Source organism: Trachypithecus francoisi, unplaced genomic scaffold (assembly GCF_009764315.1).
Source record: "Trachypithecus francoisi isolate TF-2019V2 unplaced genomic scaffold, Tfra_2.0 Lachesis_group14, whole genome shotgun sequence".
NCBI classification, from domain to species: domain Eukaryota; kingdom Metazoa; phylum Chordata; class Mammalia; order Primates; family Cercopithecidae; genus Trachypithecus; species Trachypithecus francoisi.
Genome location: NW_022681459.1, coordinates 31,887,959 through 31,903,987, shown reverse-complemented (window position 1 = coordinate 31,903,987; position 16,029 = coordinate 31,887,959). Strand labels below are relative to the sequence as shown.

The 16,029-nt window shown below is 53.8% G+C and overlaps 1 protein-coding gene across 1 annotated transcript in view; it reads right to left on the bottom strand.

Moving 5' to 3' along the window:
• The window catches only part of PCNT (pericentrin), a 124,292-nt gene that overhangs the window by 77,359 nt on the left and 30,904 nt on the right, over positions 1 to 16,029 (bottom strand). Inside the window, 7 exon segments of the mRNA XM_033232676.1 lie at positions 1,586 to 2,115; positions 2,118 to 2,140; positions 3,606 to 4,060; positions 10,506 to 10,723; positions 12,057 to 12,231; positions 13,619 to 13,700; positions 14,699 to 14,921. Coding sequence (XP_033088567.1) covers positions 1,586 to 2,115; positions 2,118 to 2,140; positions 3,606 to 4,060; positions 10,506 to 10,723; positions 12,057 to 12,231; positions 13,619 to 13,700; positions 14,699 to 14,921 — 1,706 coding nt within the window.

Here is a 16,029-nt window from a genome sequence, read left to right as displayed (position 1 = left end):
TTCTCCTGCCTCAGCCTCCTGAGCAGCTGGGACCACAGGCGCCCGCCACCTCGCCCGGCTAGTTTTTTTTCGTATTTTTTAGTAGAGACGGGGTTTCACCGTGTTAGCCAGGATGGTCTCGATCTCCTGACCTCGCAATCCGGCCATCTCGGCCTCCCAAAGTGCTGGGATTACAGGCTTGAGCCACCGCGCACGGCCCTCATGATAAAAACTTGAAGTGCCTGGCAAATGAACCATCACTGCTTTTTTTGGTTTGTTTTTTGAGACAGGGCATTGCTCTGTCGCCCAGGCTCGAGTGCAGTGGCGTGATCTCAGCTCACTGCAAGCTCCGCCTCCAGGGTTCACGTCATTCTCCTGCCTCAGCCTCCCGAGTAGCTGGGACTACAGGCGCCCGTCACCACATCTGGCTAATTTTTTGTATTTTTAGTAAAGACGAGGTTTCACCAAGTAAGCCAGGATGGTCTCGATCTCTTGACATCGTGACCTGCCTGCCTCGGCCTCCCAAAGTGCTGGGATTACAGGTGTGAGCTATTTTTGATTTTTTTTTTTTTTTTGAGATAGGGTCTCACTGTTACAGTCCAGGCTGGAGTGCAATGGCACAGTCTTAGCTCACCCTGCAGCCTCGACTTCCTGGGCTCAAGCAATCCTCCTGCTTCAGCCTCCAAAGCAGCTGAGGCTACAGGTGAGTGCCCCCATGCCCAGCTAATTGTTTTTATTTTTTGTAGACCACAGGCTGGTCTCAAACTCCTGGGCTCAAGTAATCCAACTGCCTCGGCCTCCTAAACTGCTGTGATTACAGACGTGAGCCATCATGCCTGGCCCATCACTGCTCTTGAAATGTGGCAAAAGGGTTTAATTACAGGAAACATCAATAAAGGAGGGGCCCAAGGCTCTGAATACGCAACACGACAATCAGATCTACCCACAGCACCTAGAAACCAAGTCTGCTGCAGGAGTGCCGGTCAGCCTTGAGGAATACTCCAAAGCCCACAAAACCCCACACCAAGGTCTGGGCCCTCTCACATACATACGAGAGCAAAGCCTTTAGCAAGGTACCTGTGATCAAAATAACCCTTCAACTCGGTGTTTTAAAGCCCAGCTCAGGCCGGGTGTGGTGGCTCATGCTTGTAATCCCAGCACTCTGGGAGGTCAAGGCGAGTGATCGCCTGAGGTCAGGAGTCCGAGACCAGCTTGGCCAACATGGTGAAACCCAGTCTCTACTAAAAATACAAAAATTAACCAGGCATAGTGGCAAGCGCCTGTAATCCCAGCTACTTGGGAGGCTGAGGCAGGAGAATCGCTTGAACCCAAGAGGCGGAGGTTGCAGTGAGCCAAGATCGCACCACTGCACTCCAGCCTGGTGACAAAGCAAGACTCTGTCTCAAAAATAAAAAAAAATTTAAAAAAAAAAAAAAAGGCCCAGTTCACAACAAAACCAGAAGTCCCAACTGATCCCGGCAGCCTGTGAGACATACAGACGCCCGCACAGGTGCACAAAGCACGCACGCAGACATGTGACGCGGTGGAAACACACGGGTGGGGGGAGAGGTCTGCCCTGAGCTGGGGCAGGGCCCGTGCACCTTACCTGGTGCGCTCCCTGCAGCTCGTGAGCCACGGCTCCGGTGAGCTCCCTGCTCGCTGCGGTTTGCAGGCCGCCCCGCACAGGCCGCAGCTCCTCGCCATGTTTTTGCTTCAGTTTCTCCAACTCCTGAGTCAAAATTGTTTGGTGAAGAGAGTCCTGTTTCTGCAGCTGTTCCTCAAAGTCTGCTCGTAAGAGCTCTAGGGCCCGCCTGTGCTCCTCATGGATGGTCTGAATTTCAGACAGGTAACAGGATTCCAAAGAATCAAGGCTGGACAGAGGTCTGGTCTCCAGAGCGCTGAGGTCAGCAGTGTGTTTCGCCTGCAGTTCGGCCACACGCGCGGCCAGCAGAGCCCCCTGCTTGCTCTCTAAGGAGGCTGTCAGCTCGCCCAGTGCGGCCTGGTGTCTGGCCTCGAGCTCTGCCGTCACTGACAGGAGCCGCTGCTGGTGTCTCTCCTGGAGGAGCTGCAGCTCGCGGGTGTGCTGCTCCTGGGCCTCCTGCAGGAAGGCATCTTGTTCTGCACTGAATTTCTCGTGATCTCTTTACGTTCCTCTAAAAACCTGTGGCAACAAAGTGAACACAGGACAGCTAAATACGCACCCAGGAAGCATCGATCCTTGCAAAACCCAAGTCAGTTTCCTAAAGGAAACGCCACTTCAACTGTTCAGGTCTTCGTTCGGGGATTTTAACTGCTCTTAGTACTTCTCCGTCTACCACCAGAAATAACAAGTGGGAGAGTGAAGAGGCCCCAAGAAGCCAGAGGAGCCCAGAGGCCAAAGGCCAAAGCCATGGGAGTCACCAGGTCACAGACCACAGGTAGGACCCAGCACCCTTGGCAAGAGACGGTGCACACATATTCCCACCAGTGCCACTCACGGCAGGTACAACCAACCTCCTACTCACACCAGGGCCTCCGAGCCAGATCCCAACCAAGAATCCCAAGGCAATCTCTGCTCCTCAGCAGGGAAGGGGCACTGCCCACAGGGGCCCATGGGGAGGGCGAGGCCTGAGAACGCCATGACAGTGAATAGAATCCCATGGCAGTGAATTAAGGAGGTGCAGGCGGCACTCAGGGCCAAAGACAGGGGCAGTGAGAGTTCTCACAGAAGGACCTGCTCCCATCAGGAGGCCAAAGAGCCTGGAGCCAGAGGCTCCTGCAAAATGCCGAGGCCTCCAAAGGGCACTGGCGACACAGGACAGATGGCAAGAGGCACGGGCACCTCTGTGCCTGGAAGCCTCTCCTGAGGGCCTCCTTGGCTCAGCTCCACCACGAAGCACAAGTGCCACAGCCTGGGGAGAAGAACGTCCTGCTCGTGTTCATGCAGCCCTGGCGACTTGAACGTGAGTTTCTCCAACCCCTGAGCGGGGCCCTGTGTGGCCCCAAGTTCTCCAACCCCTGAGCGGGGCCCTCTGTGGCCATGAGTTTTCCAATCCCCGAGCGGGGCCCTGTGCAGCCCTGGCTGCTGGGGAAGAGCTGGGTGGGACAGACAGATGAGAAGGAACGGCACAGCCCAGGGACTGAGGCTCACAAAAAGGGGTCAGCACCAACAGGCAAAGAACCCAATCACTTTCTAAACCTCTTGAAAACTTCAGAGAAGAGTATGTTTTAGAAAAACATGCTTATTTTTAAAAATCACCTGTTTAAGTTAAAAAAATATAAAAACGCTTAGTGGATAAACTCCATGTCCTTATGACACCTTATAAACGAGGTTTAGCTTCTACTGTTCAAATCTTAAAACACGTGAAGAACAACAGAGACGATGACTGATGTCCACCCTCGACACCCACCCAGGGAGTGCAGGCTTGGGGGGCTTTGAGGCGGCGACTGCCAGCGTGCTCGTCCAAGCACAAAGCTGTCCCACTGCAATCAGACTGAAAACCTAGAGCACCACACCTTGCTCCAGCTCCTCCAGACCTTTTCGCCCAGTGGAGCCCACAGCGACTCCTCCCAGGAGCCTGCCCACCCTCTACCCTCCACGGTGTCTGGCCTCACAGGGACTGCAGATGGCATCACCACAAACCCACCTGCTCCGGGCCAGCATCAGCTGCAGGGCACAGTCTTCCTTCACGTGGAGCGCGGCAAGCTCCCCGTCCTGGGCTGTGGGCGGCTCCCGCCCACAATGGCTGCAACGCAGGGCATCGTCTGAAGTGAGCTCCTGTTCCAGCTGCTGCAGGCGGCCCTGCTGCTCCGTCAAGGACCTCTCCAGATCCAGGATCTGGGCTGCCTGTTGGTCCTGAAGCTGCCTCATTTCAGCTTCTCGAAGCTCAAACTTGTTTACGATGGTCTGTTTCTCGGATTCAGCCTTTTCTCTCAGTTCAAGAAGCATCAACGTTAACTTCTCCTCAGCTTCCCGCTGTAGCTCCTCCTTCGTAACTTTCCAGTCCATTTCTTTTTTTTGGAATTCCTGTTTCATCAGTTCAGTCTTTTGCTTAGCATTATTTAGTTCCTCCTGGTGGTCTTCAACTAGATTGTGTTTTGCCTATAGACAACATAATTTTATTTAGAAGGGAAGACGCTAACGTAAGAGTTTATTAGAAGAGATAACCCAAACCCACCCCTGAAGACAGGACAGCTTTCACCACACACACACCCATTACGCCGCACACAGCAATGGAAATGATTCTCATGATAATTAGAATGGAAGAAACCTAAAGTGAACAAATCTAAAACTAAATAAAATGCCTCCTACATCCTGGCACCGAGAACTGACTACTCTTTCTCTCTGGAGCCCATGGCCTTGACAGCAACCAACAACTAAAGGCAGCACACATCAGCCCAGCACAGGCAGCAGCTGGAGTCTTCTCTGTTCAGACCAAGACCAGTGGCAGGACTCAGACCAGCCGCAGGCCTCCGTTAGGGGAATGCCAACCCCACAGATAGCGCTGGGCCACCTGCGGCAAGTAGGACCAGACGCCCAGGAGGCAAGAGCAGTTGATGGTGCGATGCTCCCGACCTGTACAAGGTCAACGCCAGGACAACGGAAGACCTTGAGCAGGGGGTGGATGAACTGCAAGGCACACTGTAAAGGGATCCTGTGCAGAGGGGGAGGAAGGAGAATGCAGAGAGCAAATATCCTCATCTTTTTTTTGAGACAGGGTCTGGCTCTGTCGCCCAGGCTGGATCACAGCTCACTGCAGCCTCAAACTCCTGGGCTCAAGCAATTCTTTATAGAGACAGGGTTCTGCATGTTGCCCAGGCTGATCTTGAACTCCCAAGCTCAAGCAATCCGCCTGCCTCAGCCTCCCAAAGTGCTGGGATTGTTATAGGTGTGAGCCACCGTGCCTGACTTCCTGACTTTCAAAGAGAGAGAAAGTAGGTCAATAAACTACTGAACTCATCAATAAGAAACAAACAGACAAAAAACCCAAAAAAAACGTGCAAGATTGACCTCAACTCCTTGTTTAAAAATTAAGATATTAAAGTTTAGGGTCCCACTTGTGGTGATGCCTGTGCACCTCGCCAGACCAGCCCTCCAGAGACAACCACTATGAACTAAATAGAACGTAACAAAAACCCTGAAGGCCGAGGAGAGACCCACAAGCAGACAGACCCTGGAGAGGGCTGGACACTCAGAAGGAAGAAACGGCACTGGGCCATTTCTCTTTTTCCAGCCTTTCAGTAAGAGTAAGATCTGTCTGTGCCCCACATACAGAAATCCAAAATCCCCCATGTGAGCCAGAGGAACTGGAGAATGAGGGAGGAAAGAGAGCTGCAATGCCTGGGAATGAACCCCGCCCAAATCTCAGGCTGACCCCGATCTGTACATGCGAGGAGCAGACTCCAAAAGCAGCAAGCCCGCCAAAGCTACAAGAACTGAATTAACACCACGCCGCCACCCACACAGACACAGGGGAGCATGGAGTCTGAAGTTAGCCAAGTGAACCGCCTGCTGCAACAGAAACCAGCCCTCTTCAGAGGAGCAGGACACAACCCAGAGTCTCCAAATCTATCGCTCACGGTGTCCAGGGTGCGACCTGAACCCAGCCGACACATAAATAAGCAGGAAAACGTGACCCCTGCTGAAGAGAAAACACAATCAATGGAAACCATCACCAAAACAAAACAGATCATAAAATCCGCAGGAAGGGTTTTAAACATCTTTAAATACTGAATGAGAAACCCGTCTCCTCGGACTTTTTTATGCCACAAAAATACTCCTCAAGAATCTAAGCAAAATAAAGACTTTTCAAAAAAAGAGAAAATGTGTGCAGCACAGCAAGAGATGCGAAGGAGATCCTTTGGGCTGACGGGAATGACGCCAAACAGATCCTCAGGAAGAAACGAAGAGCACCAGAATGGCAAGTATAAGGCCATTTTCCCTCTTAATTTCTTTCAAATACCAGTTTTCCAAAGCCAATCTCCTGACACTGCAGGAGGCGGATGTGATGTCTAGTCTATGAAAACTGCAGCACAGAAGACGAAGGGGAGGTGACAAAGCACCTGTGCAGTTAGAGGTCACAGTTTGCACAGCGCAGCAGCATGGTGACTCTCAGGAGATTGTACTCATAAAAGACAAGGTTAAGAATCTGTACTCTTTTTTTTCTCTTTTCTTTGAGATGGAGTCTCGCCCTGTCGCCCAGGCTGGAATGCAGTGGCGTGACCGTGGCTCACTGCAACCTCTGCTTTACAGGCATGCAGCACCACGCTCACCTAATTTTTTTTTTGTTTTATTTTTTTTTAAGTAAAGACAGGGTTTCCCCATGTTGACCAGGCTGGTCTCAAACTCCTAACCTTGGGTGATCCACCCGCCTCCCAAACTGCTGGGATTACTGGCCTGAGCCACCGCGCCAGGCCAAGAATGTGTATTTTAATCCCTGGAGCAACTATTAAAAATATAATGCAAAGAAAAATAATTTAATAGTCAACAAATACATTAAAATCAATTCTAGAAAATATTCAAATAACCCAAAAACACAAGAAAAAAGGAAAAGCAGAACTGTGACCACCAGATGCGCCTCATAGAAAACAAAGAGTGAAACGGAAGACCTATATCAACCACATCAGTAATTACAATAAACATTAATAGAATCAGCACTGCAATTAAAAGGCAGAGATTATCAGAATGGCTTTAAAACTGCCAACTATGGCCTGGTGCAGTGGCTCACGCCTGTAATCCCAGCACTTTGGGAGGCCGAGACGAGCGGATCACAAGGTCAGGAGATCAAGACCAGCCTGGTTAACACAGTGAAAACCCCGTCTCTACTAAAAATACAAAAAATTAGCCGGCCGTGGTAACAGCGCCTGTAATCTCAGCACTTTGGGAGGCCGAAGCGGGCAGATCACAAAGTCAGGAGATCGAGACCAGCCTGATTAACACAGTGAAACCCCGTCTCTACTAAAAATACAAAGAATTAGAAAAGAATTAGCCAGGCGTGGTGGCAGGTGCCTGTAATCCCAGCTACTCGGGAGGTTGAGGCAGGAAAATGGCATGAACCTGGGAGGCGGAGCTTGCCATAAGCCGAGATCACGCCACTGTACTTCAGCCTGGGCGACAGAGCAAGACTCCATCTCAAAAAAAAAAAAAAAACAATTGCCACCTATATGCTGTCCACATAAAATGCACTTTACTTTGAATAGATTAAAAGTAGGCCAGGTGCAGTGGCTCACATCTGTTATCCCAGCACTTTGGGAGGCTGAGGCGGGTGGATCACTTGAGCCCGAGAGCTTGAGACCAGCCTGGGCAACATGGTGAAACCCATCTGTACAAAAAATACAAAAATTAGCTCAGCATGGTGGTGCGTACCTATACTCCCAGCTACTTGGGAGGCTGAGGTGGGAGGATCCCTTGAGTCTGGGAGGAAGAGGTTGTAGTGAGCCAAGACTGTGCCACTGAACTCCAGCCTGGGCAACAGCCTTTCTCAAAAAAAAATAAAAAATAAAAAATGAAATGAATAAAAAAAGATACATCAGACAAAAATGCACACGAAGGTTAGAACGACTGTATTGATAAAACATGAGGGTGGGTGCAGTGGCTCACGTCTGTAATCCCAACAATTTGGGGGGCTGAGGCGGACAGATCATGAGGTCAGGAGTTCAAGACCAGCCTGGCCAACATAACGAAACTCCGTCTCTACTAAAAATACAAAAATTAGCCGAGTGTGGTGGCACGTGCCTGTAGTGCCAGCTACTCGGGAGGCTGAGGCAGGAGAATCGCTTGAATCTGGGAGGCGGAGGCTGCAGTGAGCCAAGATCGTGCCTCTACATTCCAGCCTGGCGACAGAGTAAGACTGTGTCAAAAAAAAAAAAAACAGGAGGTGGATTTTTTTTTTAGGAAGACATTACATCATAAATGTGTACATATGTAACAGCAGAGCTTCCACATATTCAAAACAAGAATTAAAATTGACAAGAGAGAAATCCACAGTCCTCTCCCCATAATTGATATAAGGAGGTAAAATGGTGGCCTACAAAAATCATAAAGATGGCTGGGCGCGGTGGCTCAAGCCTGTAATCCCAGCACTTTGGGAGGCCGAGACGGGTGGACCACGAGGTCAGGAGATCGAGACCATCCTGGCGAACACGGTGAAACCCTGTCTCTACTAAAAAATACAAAAAACTAGCTGGGCGAGGTGGTGGGCGCCTGTAGTCCCAGCTACTCGGGAGGCTGAGGCAGGAGAATGGCGTGAACTCGGGAGGCGGAGCTTGCAGTGAGCTGAGATCGCACCACTGTACTCCAGCCTGGGTGACAGACCGAGACTCCATCTCAAAAAAAAAAAATCATAAAGACACGAGCATCAAAAAGTCACTTGGGGCCAGGTGCAGCGGCTCACGTCCGTAATCCCAGCACTTTGGGAAGCCAAGGTGGGTGGATCACTTGAGATCACGAGTTTGAGACCAGCCTAACCAAAATGGTGAAACCCCGTCTCCACTAAAACTACAAACATTAGCGTGGCCAAGTGCGGTGGCTCTTGCCTATAATCCCAGCACTTTGGGAAGTGGAGGTGGGTGGATCACAAGGTCAGGAGATCGAGACCATCCTGAATAACACGGTGAAACCCTGTCTCCACTAAAAATACAAAAAAAAAATTAGCCAGGCATGGTGGCGGGCACCTGTCGTCCCAGCTACTCGAGAGGCTGATACAGAATGGTGTAAACCCGGGAGGTGGAGCTTGCAGTGAGCCAAAATTGCGCCACTGCACTCCAGCCTGGGCAACAGAGCGCGACTCCATCTCAAAAATAAAAATAAAAATAAAAAAAAAATTAGCCGGGCCTGGTGGTGTGCACCTGAATCCCAGCTACTTGGGAGGCTGAGGCAAGAGAATCGCTTGAACCCGGGAGGTGGAGGTTGCAGTGAGCTGAGATTGCACCACTGCACTCCAGCCTGGGTGACAGAGCAAGACTTCGTCTGAAAAAAGACAAAAACAAAAACAAAACAAGTCACTTGGGCAAGTCTGTCTTCAGCCAACAGTGCCAGAGAAGGCCACACACTGGTGGCGGCAGGTGCCATCGGCACACGACCATCGGCCCACCTACCACCTGCCCGGCTCCCCACAGGGCTCCACCCTTACCTCTATTTTGCTGGAAGTCCCTATCAACACCTGAGTTTACCAAACCGCAAGGGATCAGACCTGCAGGTCATCACAGCTTCCTATCAGGCTGTCTCTGGATAGAGAATGAAAATCATTCTCGGGGAGACAGTCACAGGGAGGAACAAAGGGGTGGGAGAAGCAGGACACAAACAGAAACGAAAACACTGTCACAAGCATGAGCTTGAGTCAGAACACACATGACAAGACACAACAATTTCGGTTAACTTTAACTCCACTGCTCCAGCATGGGATGGGCCCTGAGCTGCCCTGGCTGTAAGCAAGCCCATGGGGCCATGTGCTGTCTTGTTGCTCTATCATCGTTTATGACACAACAGTGACTTCACACTCGCAAAGGCCGAGGAAGCGCGTCAGAGGGCGCCTCTTCCACGGGGCAAAACAGCACAGGAAGAGCCTGGGGAACGTGGATGCAAATCAAGACATGGGGTGAGCATCAGAGGCCACCCATGTGCTTGGCACCCAGGCTCGTGCCTCCTCCCGGAGCCCTCTGAGGACACCTGGACAGTTTCCCTAAGAAATCTTGATTCAGGCCGGGTGCGGTGGCTCAAGCCTGTAATCCCAGCACTTTGGGAGGCCGAGACGGGCGGATCACGAGGTCAGGAGATCGAGACCCTCCTGGCTAACACGGTGAAACCCCGTCTCTACTAAAAAATACAAAAAACTAGCCGGGCGAGGTGGCGGCGCCTGTAGTCCCAGCTACTCGGGAGGCAGAGGCAGGAGAATGGCGTAAACCCGGGAGGAGGAGCTTGTAGTGAGCTGAGATCTGGCCACTGCACTCCAGCCTGGGCGACAGAGCCAGACTCCGTCTCAAAAAAAAAAAAAAAAAAAAAGAAATCTTGATTCAGAGGGCCAGGCATGGTGGCTCACACCTGTAATCCCAGCACTGTGGGGGGCCGAGGCAGGCGGATCACTTGAGGTCAGGCGTTTGAGACTAGCCTGGCCAACAAGGTGAAACACTGTCTCTACAAAAAATACAAAAATTAGCCGGGCATAGTGGCATATGTTTGTGATCCCAGCTATCAGGGGATCACTTGAAATTAGGAAGCAGAGATCGCAGTGAGCTGAGATCATGCCACCGCACTCCAGCCTGGGCAACAGAATGAGACACTGCTTCAAAACAAAACAAAAAAAAGAAATCTTCACTCAGAACTTCAGTTTTGCCCCTGTGCTGACCCTGACGAGATTCTCTCCAACCACCACCCACTACTGGAATTGCCAGGAATAGTTTCAAGAATTGACAGGACTGTTGCCCTTACAAATGTGGCAGGTGCTGGGCTGTCCCCAGGACACCCCTCCACACACGAGGACACAAACCTTTCAAGTGGAAGAGGGCAAGGACTCAGGCAGGAGGCGCTGGGCTGTGGAGTCACGACTCACCTTCTCCAAATTCTCCTTCAGACGGGTTTCATGCTGCAACTTCTCGTATAAATTTCTGTTTTCTATTTTTAGGAGTTCAATTTCTTCCTTGAACTCAGTCTGAAGAAGTGAAAGTTTAACCTTATGCTCAGTTTCCAGACCCAAGACTCTGGCTGCCACCTCTGTGTCGGCCTCCAAGGCCCCGTCCTGCACACCCTGGAAATGCACCCAGGGAAGCTCTGTGTGGATAAGGAGCAGGGAAAACAGTCAGGCCAGAGCTGGCCCTCGATGGAGCCCACAATCTGCACAGGCAAAACGGCAACCTATAAATGCTTCTGACGGCAGACACCATGGATTTTCAAGCTCTGTGCTGACTCAGTGATGAAAGCAGGCACGGCTCTCTCAAGTCTCCCCTCCCTTTTGGGACACCTCCATGCTGCCCCAGCACAGCCCTGTCCTGAGTCACAGCGATGTCCTGGGCCCACACGACAGCTACACGGCCCGCCCAGGCCACTCCTTCATGTCAGGTGTGACAAGTGACCCTCCATGAGTTCCTGAGTGAGCCTCATGCCTGTGACCAGATGTGGGCACATGTGTGTCACTCAGGGTCTATGAGGCAGCCACAAGGACAGGGCCTTGAGCTCAGGGGCCCGCCAGGGTTCCTGTCCCAGCCCCTCCCCCTGCTGCCCTGTGCCCGGGGACGCTACCCCCACCAGCCCACTTCTTCCTCTGCAGAAGAGGAAAAAGGCAGAAAGGACTACGTGGTGGCCAGGCACCAGTGGCGCCGACAACCATGCATATCAAGGGGCGGCTGTGGGGACTGCTGTGGTGCAGGACAGACGGGAGTGAGAACCAGATGCAGGCACCGCTGCACCACCCCCAGCTTGAAGGAGGCCCAGGCTTCTCTCACCTTGGCCACAGCCCAGAGTGGAGTCAGACCACACACCTCCCAGCAGGACCCGTGGCCTCAGCCCCTCACCCCAACCATGGACGGCAGGCCAACCATCAGCACAGTCCACACCAGCAGCCAGGGCTGCCTGCCCCTCCCAGAACCCGTCAGTGGTCAGTGTCCGGTGCCACGGGACCACGGCTGCAAGATGACTGAGGCTTCCTCTCCGTCCCCTTCTGACCCCACAGCCCTTGCCCCGTGCCCTGCCTGGACACCCCACAACCTTAGCCTGACTCGGTGAATTGGTGGAGCTGGGCCTGCTGGGAGCAGAGCAGGATCCTGGAAAAGCCTCCCCTGGGCCCAGTGGACACACATTCTCCCTCCAAAGGTGAGTGGTCACCACGTCCATCCAGCAATCCCCATGACCCCCAGGGTGGCCACCAGGTCAGACCTGCCCTGCTGAGGCGCTGGCCCAGGACCCGCGCTCCTACCCAGCCAGTGATCCCGCTCTAACACCAAACCCTCGTCAGCACACACTGTTGAGGTGCCAACCCCAGCAGAAGAGGGTGGCGCACTCAGCTGCTTCATGGAGGACGTGGATCGAACCCAGGCTCCCAAGCTCTCGCAGAACGTCCCCCAGACCCAGGATCTGCCGACACCATGGCAGGGTGGGAGGGGCCCACCTTGGCTGTGCCCTTCGGAGGGCTCCAGACGCCATCCCTGTCCCAATGCTAAAGTCTCTGCACAGCATCTGTCTGAGACGTGCTCCTCATGCTGGATGCAGAGGGGAGACTCCGGCGCTTCCAATAGGTGCCCGCGGCTTTCTTCTAACTCTGCCTGGAAGCATGGCAGGCTCTCCTACAGAGAAATCACGTGGGACAAGCACATTAGTGAGCCAAGCTACCTCGCTGGCAGCTATAACCCTCAAAGGTGTTTCCCACTACGCACAAAGAAAACTCAAACCTCACCAGGTTCATGAGACCACACACAGCGCCCTGGTGAACCCTGCCAGCCCACGGGCATGCTCACATGCTCTCCGGCCCACACCTGTCTCTTAGCCAGGCCTCCGGAAGACATACAGGAACTGGAGGCACTGACAGGGTGCTCTCCGGGGGGGAAGAGCCCTGGACTGGGCAGACATCTCCTCAATGATCTAGGCAGCAAGGTCAGTAGGGCATGTGCCCCTCACGTCTCTGCTGGTGGCCTCACATCTCAGGGCTGGGCTCTCTTCTCAAGGCCAGCCTCCTGTGACCACCGCCCACTAACAGCTGTGTCCTCATCACACCCACGCACAGAGGCAGGGCTTGGCTCTCAGGTGATACAGAGACGCCTGGTGGGGCTGCCCACCCCACCCCTTCCTGGGTTCTCTCTCCAGGGCAGGGCCTGCTCATGGGAAGGTGCTGGCTGCCTGTTCCAGCCAGGCCCTTGCCCTTCTCTGGCGTTTCCCCCAGAGCCTCTTGTGCAGCGAATTCTGTCTTGGGGTCTGCTTTGCAGGGAACTCAAACTGGCACACAGCCCACTGCTACCCTGCCTGGCCACCCTGTGGCCTCCAACAGGCCCAGGGACCCTGCTCCAGAGTGAGGGCTCCTGGCCGCTGGGCCAAGATGCCCCAGGTTCCCCTCCACTGGTTCCACCATGCAACAAGCCATGCAGTGCTGCCCCTACATCTCCTCCCTGCCCTCCTGCGTGTCCTCTGGAGCCCGACGCTGGGCTTGCTCATGCTGCACAGCAAGCACTCCACAGTCACGTGTACTGGTGGGCACCACGCTGGCGGCAAAGACCCAGAACATTCTATCATTCCAGAAGTTCTGCTTGGACAGCACTGCCCCACAGAAGTTAAAGGTGACAGAAATGGCAGCATGGAAGCAACTCAAGGAAGAAACACAAAAGCCAGCAGACACTCTGTGTGTACTCAAGGCAAAAACACAATTTCACACCCTTCGAACTGCCACTGTCAAGTCTGACGAACGCAGTCCACTGCAGGGAGAAGGCCCTGCCCACAGCCAGGGCATCCCAGGCCTGAGGGAGGGACTCCGGCTCCCCTGGCCACCCACTTTCCTGATCAAACAGTGCACGGTGAGGCCCACTGTGGAGCAGCAGTGAGGTCGGGGCAGCATCCGCAAGCAGCCTTCCTCCTCTGGACAAGGCGGGAGGGATGGAAACACAGGCTCCATAACGTGGAAGACGCCCGGCTGGAAGGTCAAGAGCACAGGACTCCCCGTCTTCTCAGCGTGTGGCCAATTACCTTATGTCGCTCAGGGCTGAGTTCACCAATGTGAGCTTTTCTTCCTTTCTCAGGTTTCTCTTCTAAACCCACACAGGACAACCTGAAAGGAAAACATTTTATAAAAACTTTACACACATGTCCCTTTTCCATGTGCGCTCCATTTCCTCCCTAGGACCGACTGTTCACAGCAGAAGTGCCTCCTCGTGCTTCCAGTCAAGGACGGGCAATGCCCACGTGCAGGGAGCCGTGGCAGTTGCAAAGCTAGGACACAGCACAGGGACATGCAGACCTGGAAGAGAGTGTGCCCGCCACTGACTCTCTCTCTCTCACACACACACACACACACACCAGGACACAGAGACCTGGACGAGAGTGTCCCTGTCACTGACACACACACACAACCAGGGACACAGTACAGGGACACGCAGACCTGAACAAGAGTGCGCCTGTCACTGACACACACACACACACACCAGGGACACAGCACAGGGACATGCAGGCCTGGAAGAGAGCGTGCCCACCACTGACTCTCACACATACACGCACACCAGGGACACAGCACAGGGATGCGCAGGCCTGGACAAGAGTGCGCCCATCGCTGACTCACAGACACGCAGGCCTGGAGGAGAGCGCCCCTGCCACTGATAGACACGCACACGCTGGCCTGGACGAGAGAGCGTCCACCACCAACATATACACACAGGCCTGGACAAGAGTGTGGCCACCACTGACACAAGCACACGCAGGCCTGGAGGAGAGCACCCCTGTCACCAACACACGCACGCACACTGGCCTGGACAAGAGTGTGCCCACTGACTCGTGCACACCCACGTGCTGGCCTGGACGAGAGTGCGTCCTCCACCAACACATACACACAGGCCTGGACGAGAGTGTGGCCACCAATGGCTCGCGCACACACACATGCAGGCCACGCGCAGGTGCCCACGCCTGTGTCATCTTTTTAGTCTGGACCATACAATGTGTTTGTATAAAAGGTCATTGGTGCCCACTGGCACAAAATCTCTAACAAAATGACCCCTGAACTCGGAGCCGGGCCCCCGTGCGGCCAGAACTGAGGCTGGAAGCTGCTTTGCGTACCCGACTTCCACAGGGTCCAGACGAGCATCTTCACTCGCCCCCTGCAGCCTCTGCTGCAATAGGGTTAGGTCTTCCTGGTAACTTTTCTCGGCATCCCTTAATTTCTTTTCAAAATAAATCCTCAGTTGCTCCAGTTCGGACTCATGCTGGGTTTTTTCTCGCTGCTTCAGCTGTTCTAAATCTTCCACGTGAGAGGCTCGCGCCAGGAGTTGCTCATGTAGCTCTGCATACACAACGGAGTCAGGCAATCATCTTAAAATGGAACACGCAGAACAAGCCAGGCGAGAGGCAAGAGCCTGGTTCCCTGTGGTAACCAGGGCAGAACTCAGAAAAGGGCCCATCCCAGAACCTGAGAGTGATGAGGGACCCCCGTGGCTTAGACTCGCATATGCCCCTGAACGTGGAGCGCTCTCTGGAAGCGGTGGCAAGAGCCACGGGGCCAGGAGCAAGAGCAGCCCTCGAAGTGGCAGGGATGTGGTGTGCACAGTCAGCAAGGAGACAGACAATAGTCCTGCAGCCCCAGGAAACTGGATCCAGACCCACCTCAAACCCAGAAGCAGGCTCATCAGGTTGGCACACGACGGCTGACACCTGGATGTGGGCTATGGACAGAAAACCCAGCTGCACCTTCCTGGACTTTCTGGAAGCTAACAACTGTGTTGTTTTAGGCTACCAAGTTTGTGATAATTTGTTACACAGCAGCAGAGAAGCACCACGGACCCTAAGAGAACGTGTCCCCGTGGCTACTGTGGTCAGAATACAGCCCGCTGCTCTACAGTGGCTGACAGCCAGCGACAGGTACCCCCGAGACGGCAAATCGGGGTTCTCTGCATGGGTCCCAAGAGGCAGAACAGAGACAAGCAGAGGACCAAGCCAGAGGCGGAGCCTGCAGGGACCAGCTGTGCCTGTGGCCCCTTCAGCTTCTCTCTTCTCCAGCCTCCACTGACAGACAGACCCCCAGGGAAAGGCAAATCAACATGCTCTCGACACGGTCCCGACAGGGTACAGGGCTGGGAGGTGCAGCCAGGCCTGGTGCCCTGGTGACAGTGGCGGTGTCTCCAGTTCTTTCTCCTCAGTGCTCTTTGCTCCAAATCCCACCACCCACAAGGACAAGTTGGGCCAGAAGGCTCTGTCTGACCGTGAGCGCCAGGAGACACGCAGTGGTTCACCCTCCTGTCCTGTGGCCCTGGGCACCGGTGCCTGAATTGGGCTTGGCCAGCCCCTGCCCTCAAGCACCATCCTCGCCTGTGGCACAGAGACCTCTCTGACATGGAACAGGGGACCTGGGGTCGGGGTCTCCAGAGGCGCTCAGCTATAAGGGGACACCAGGA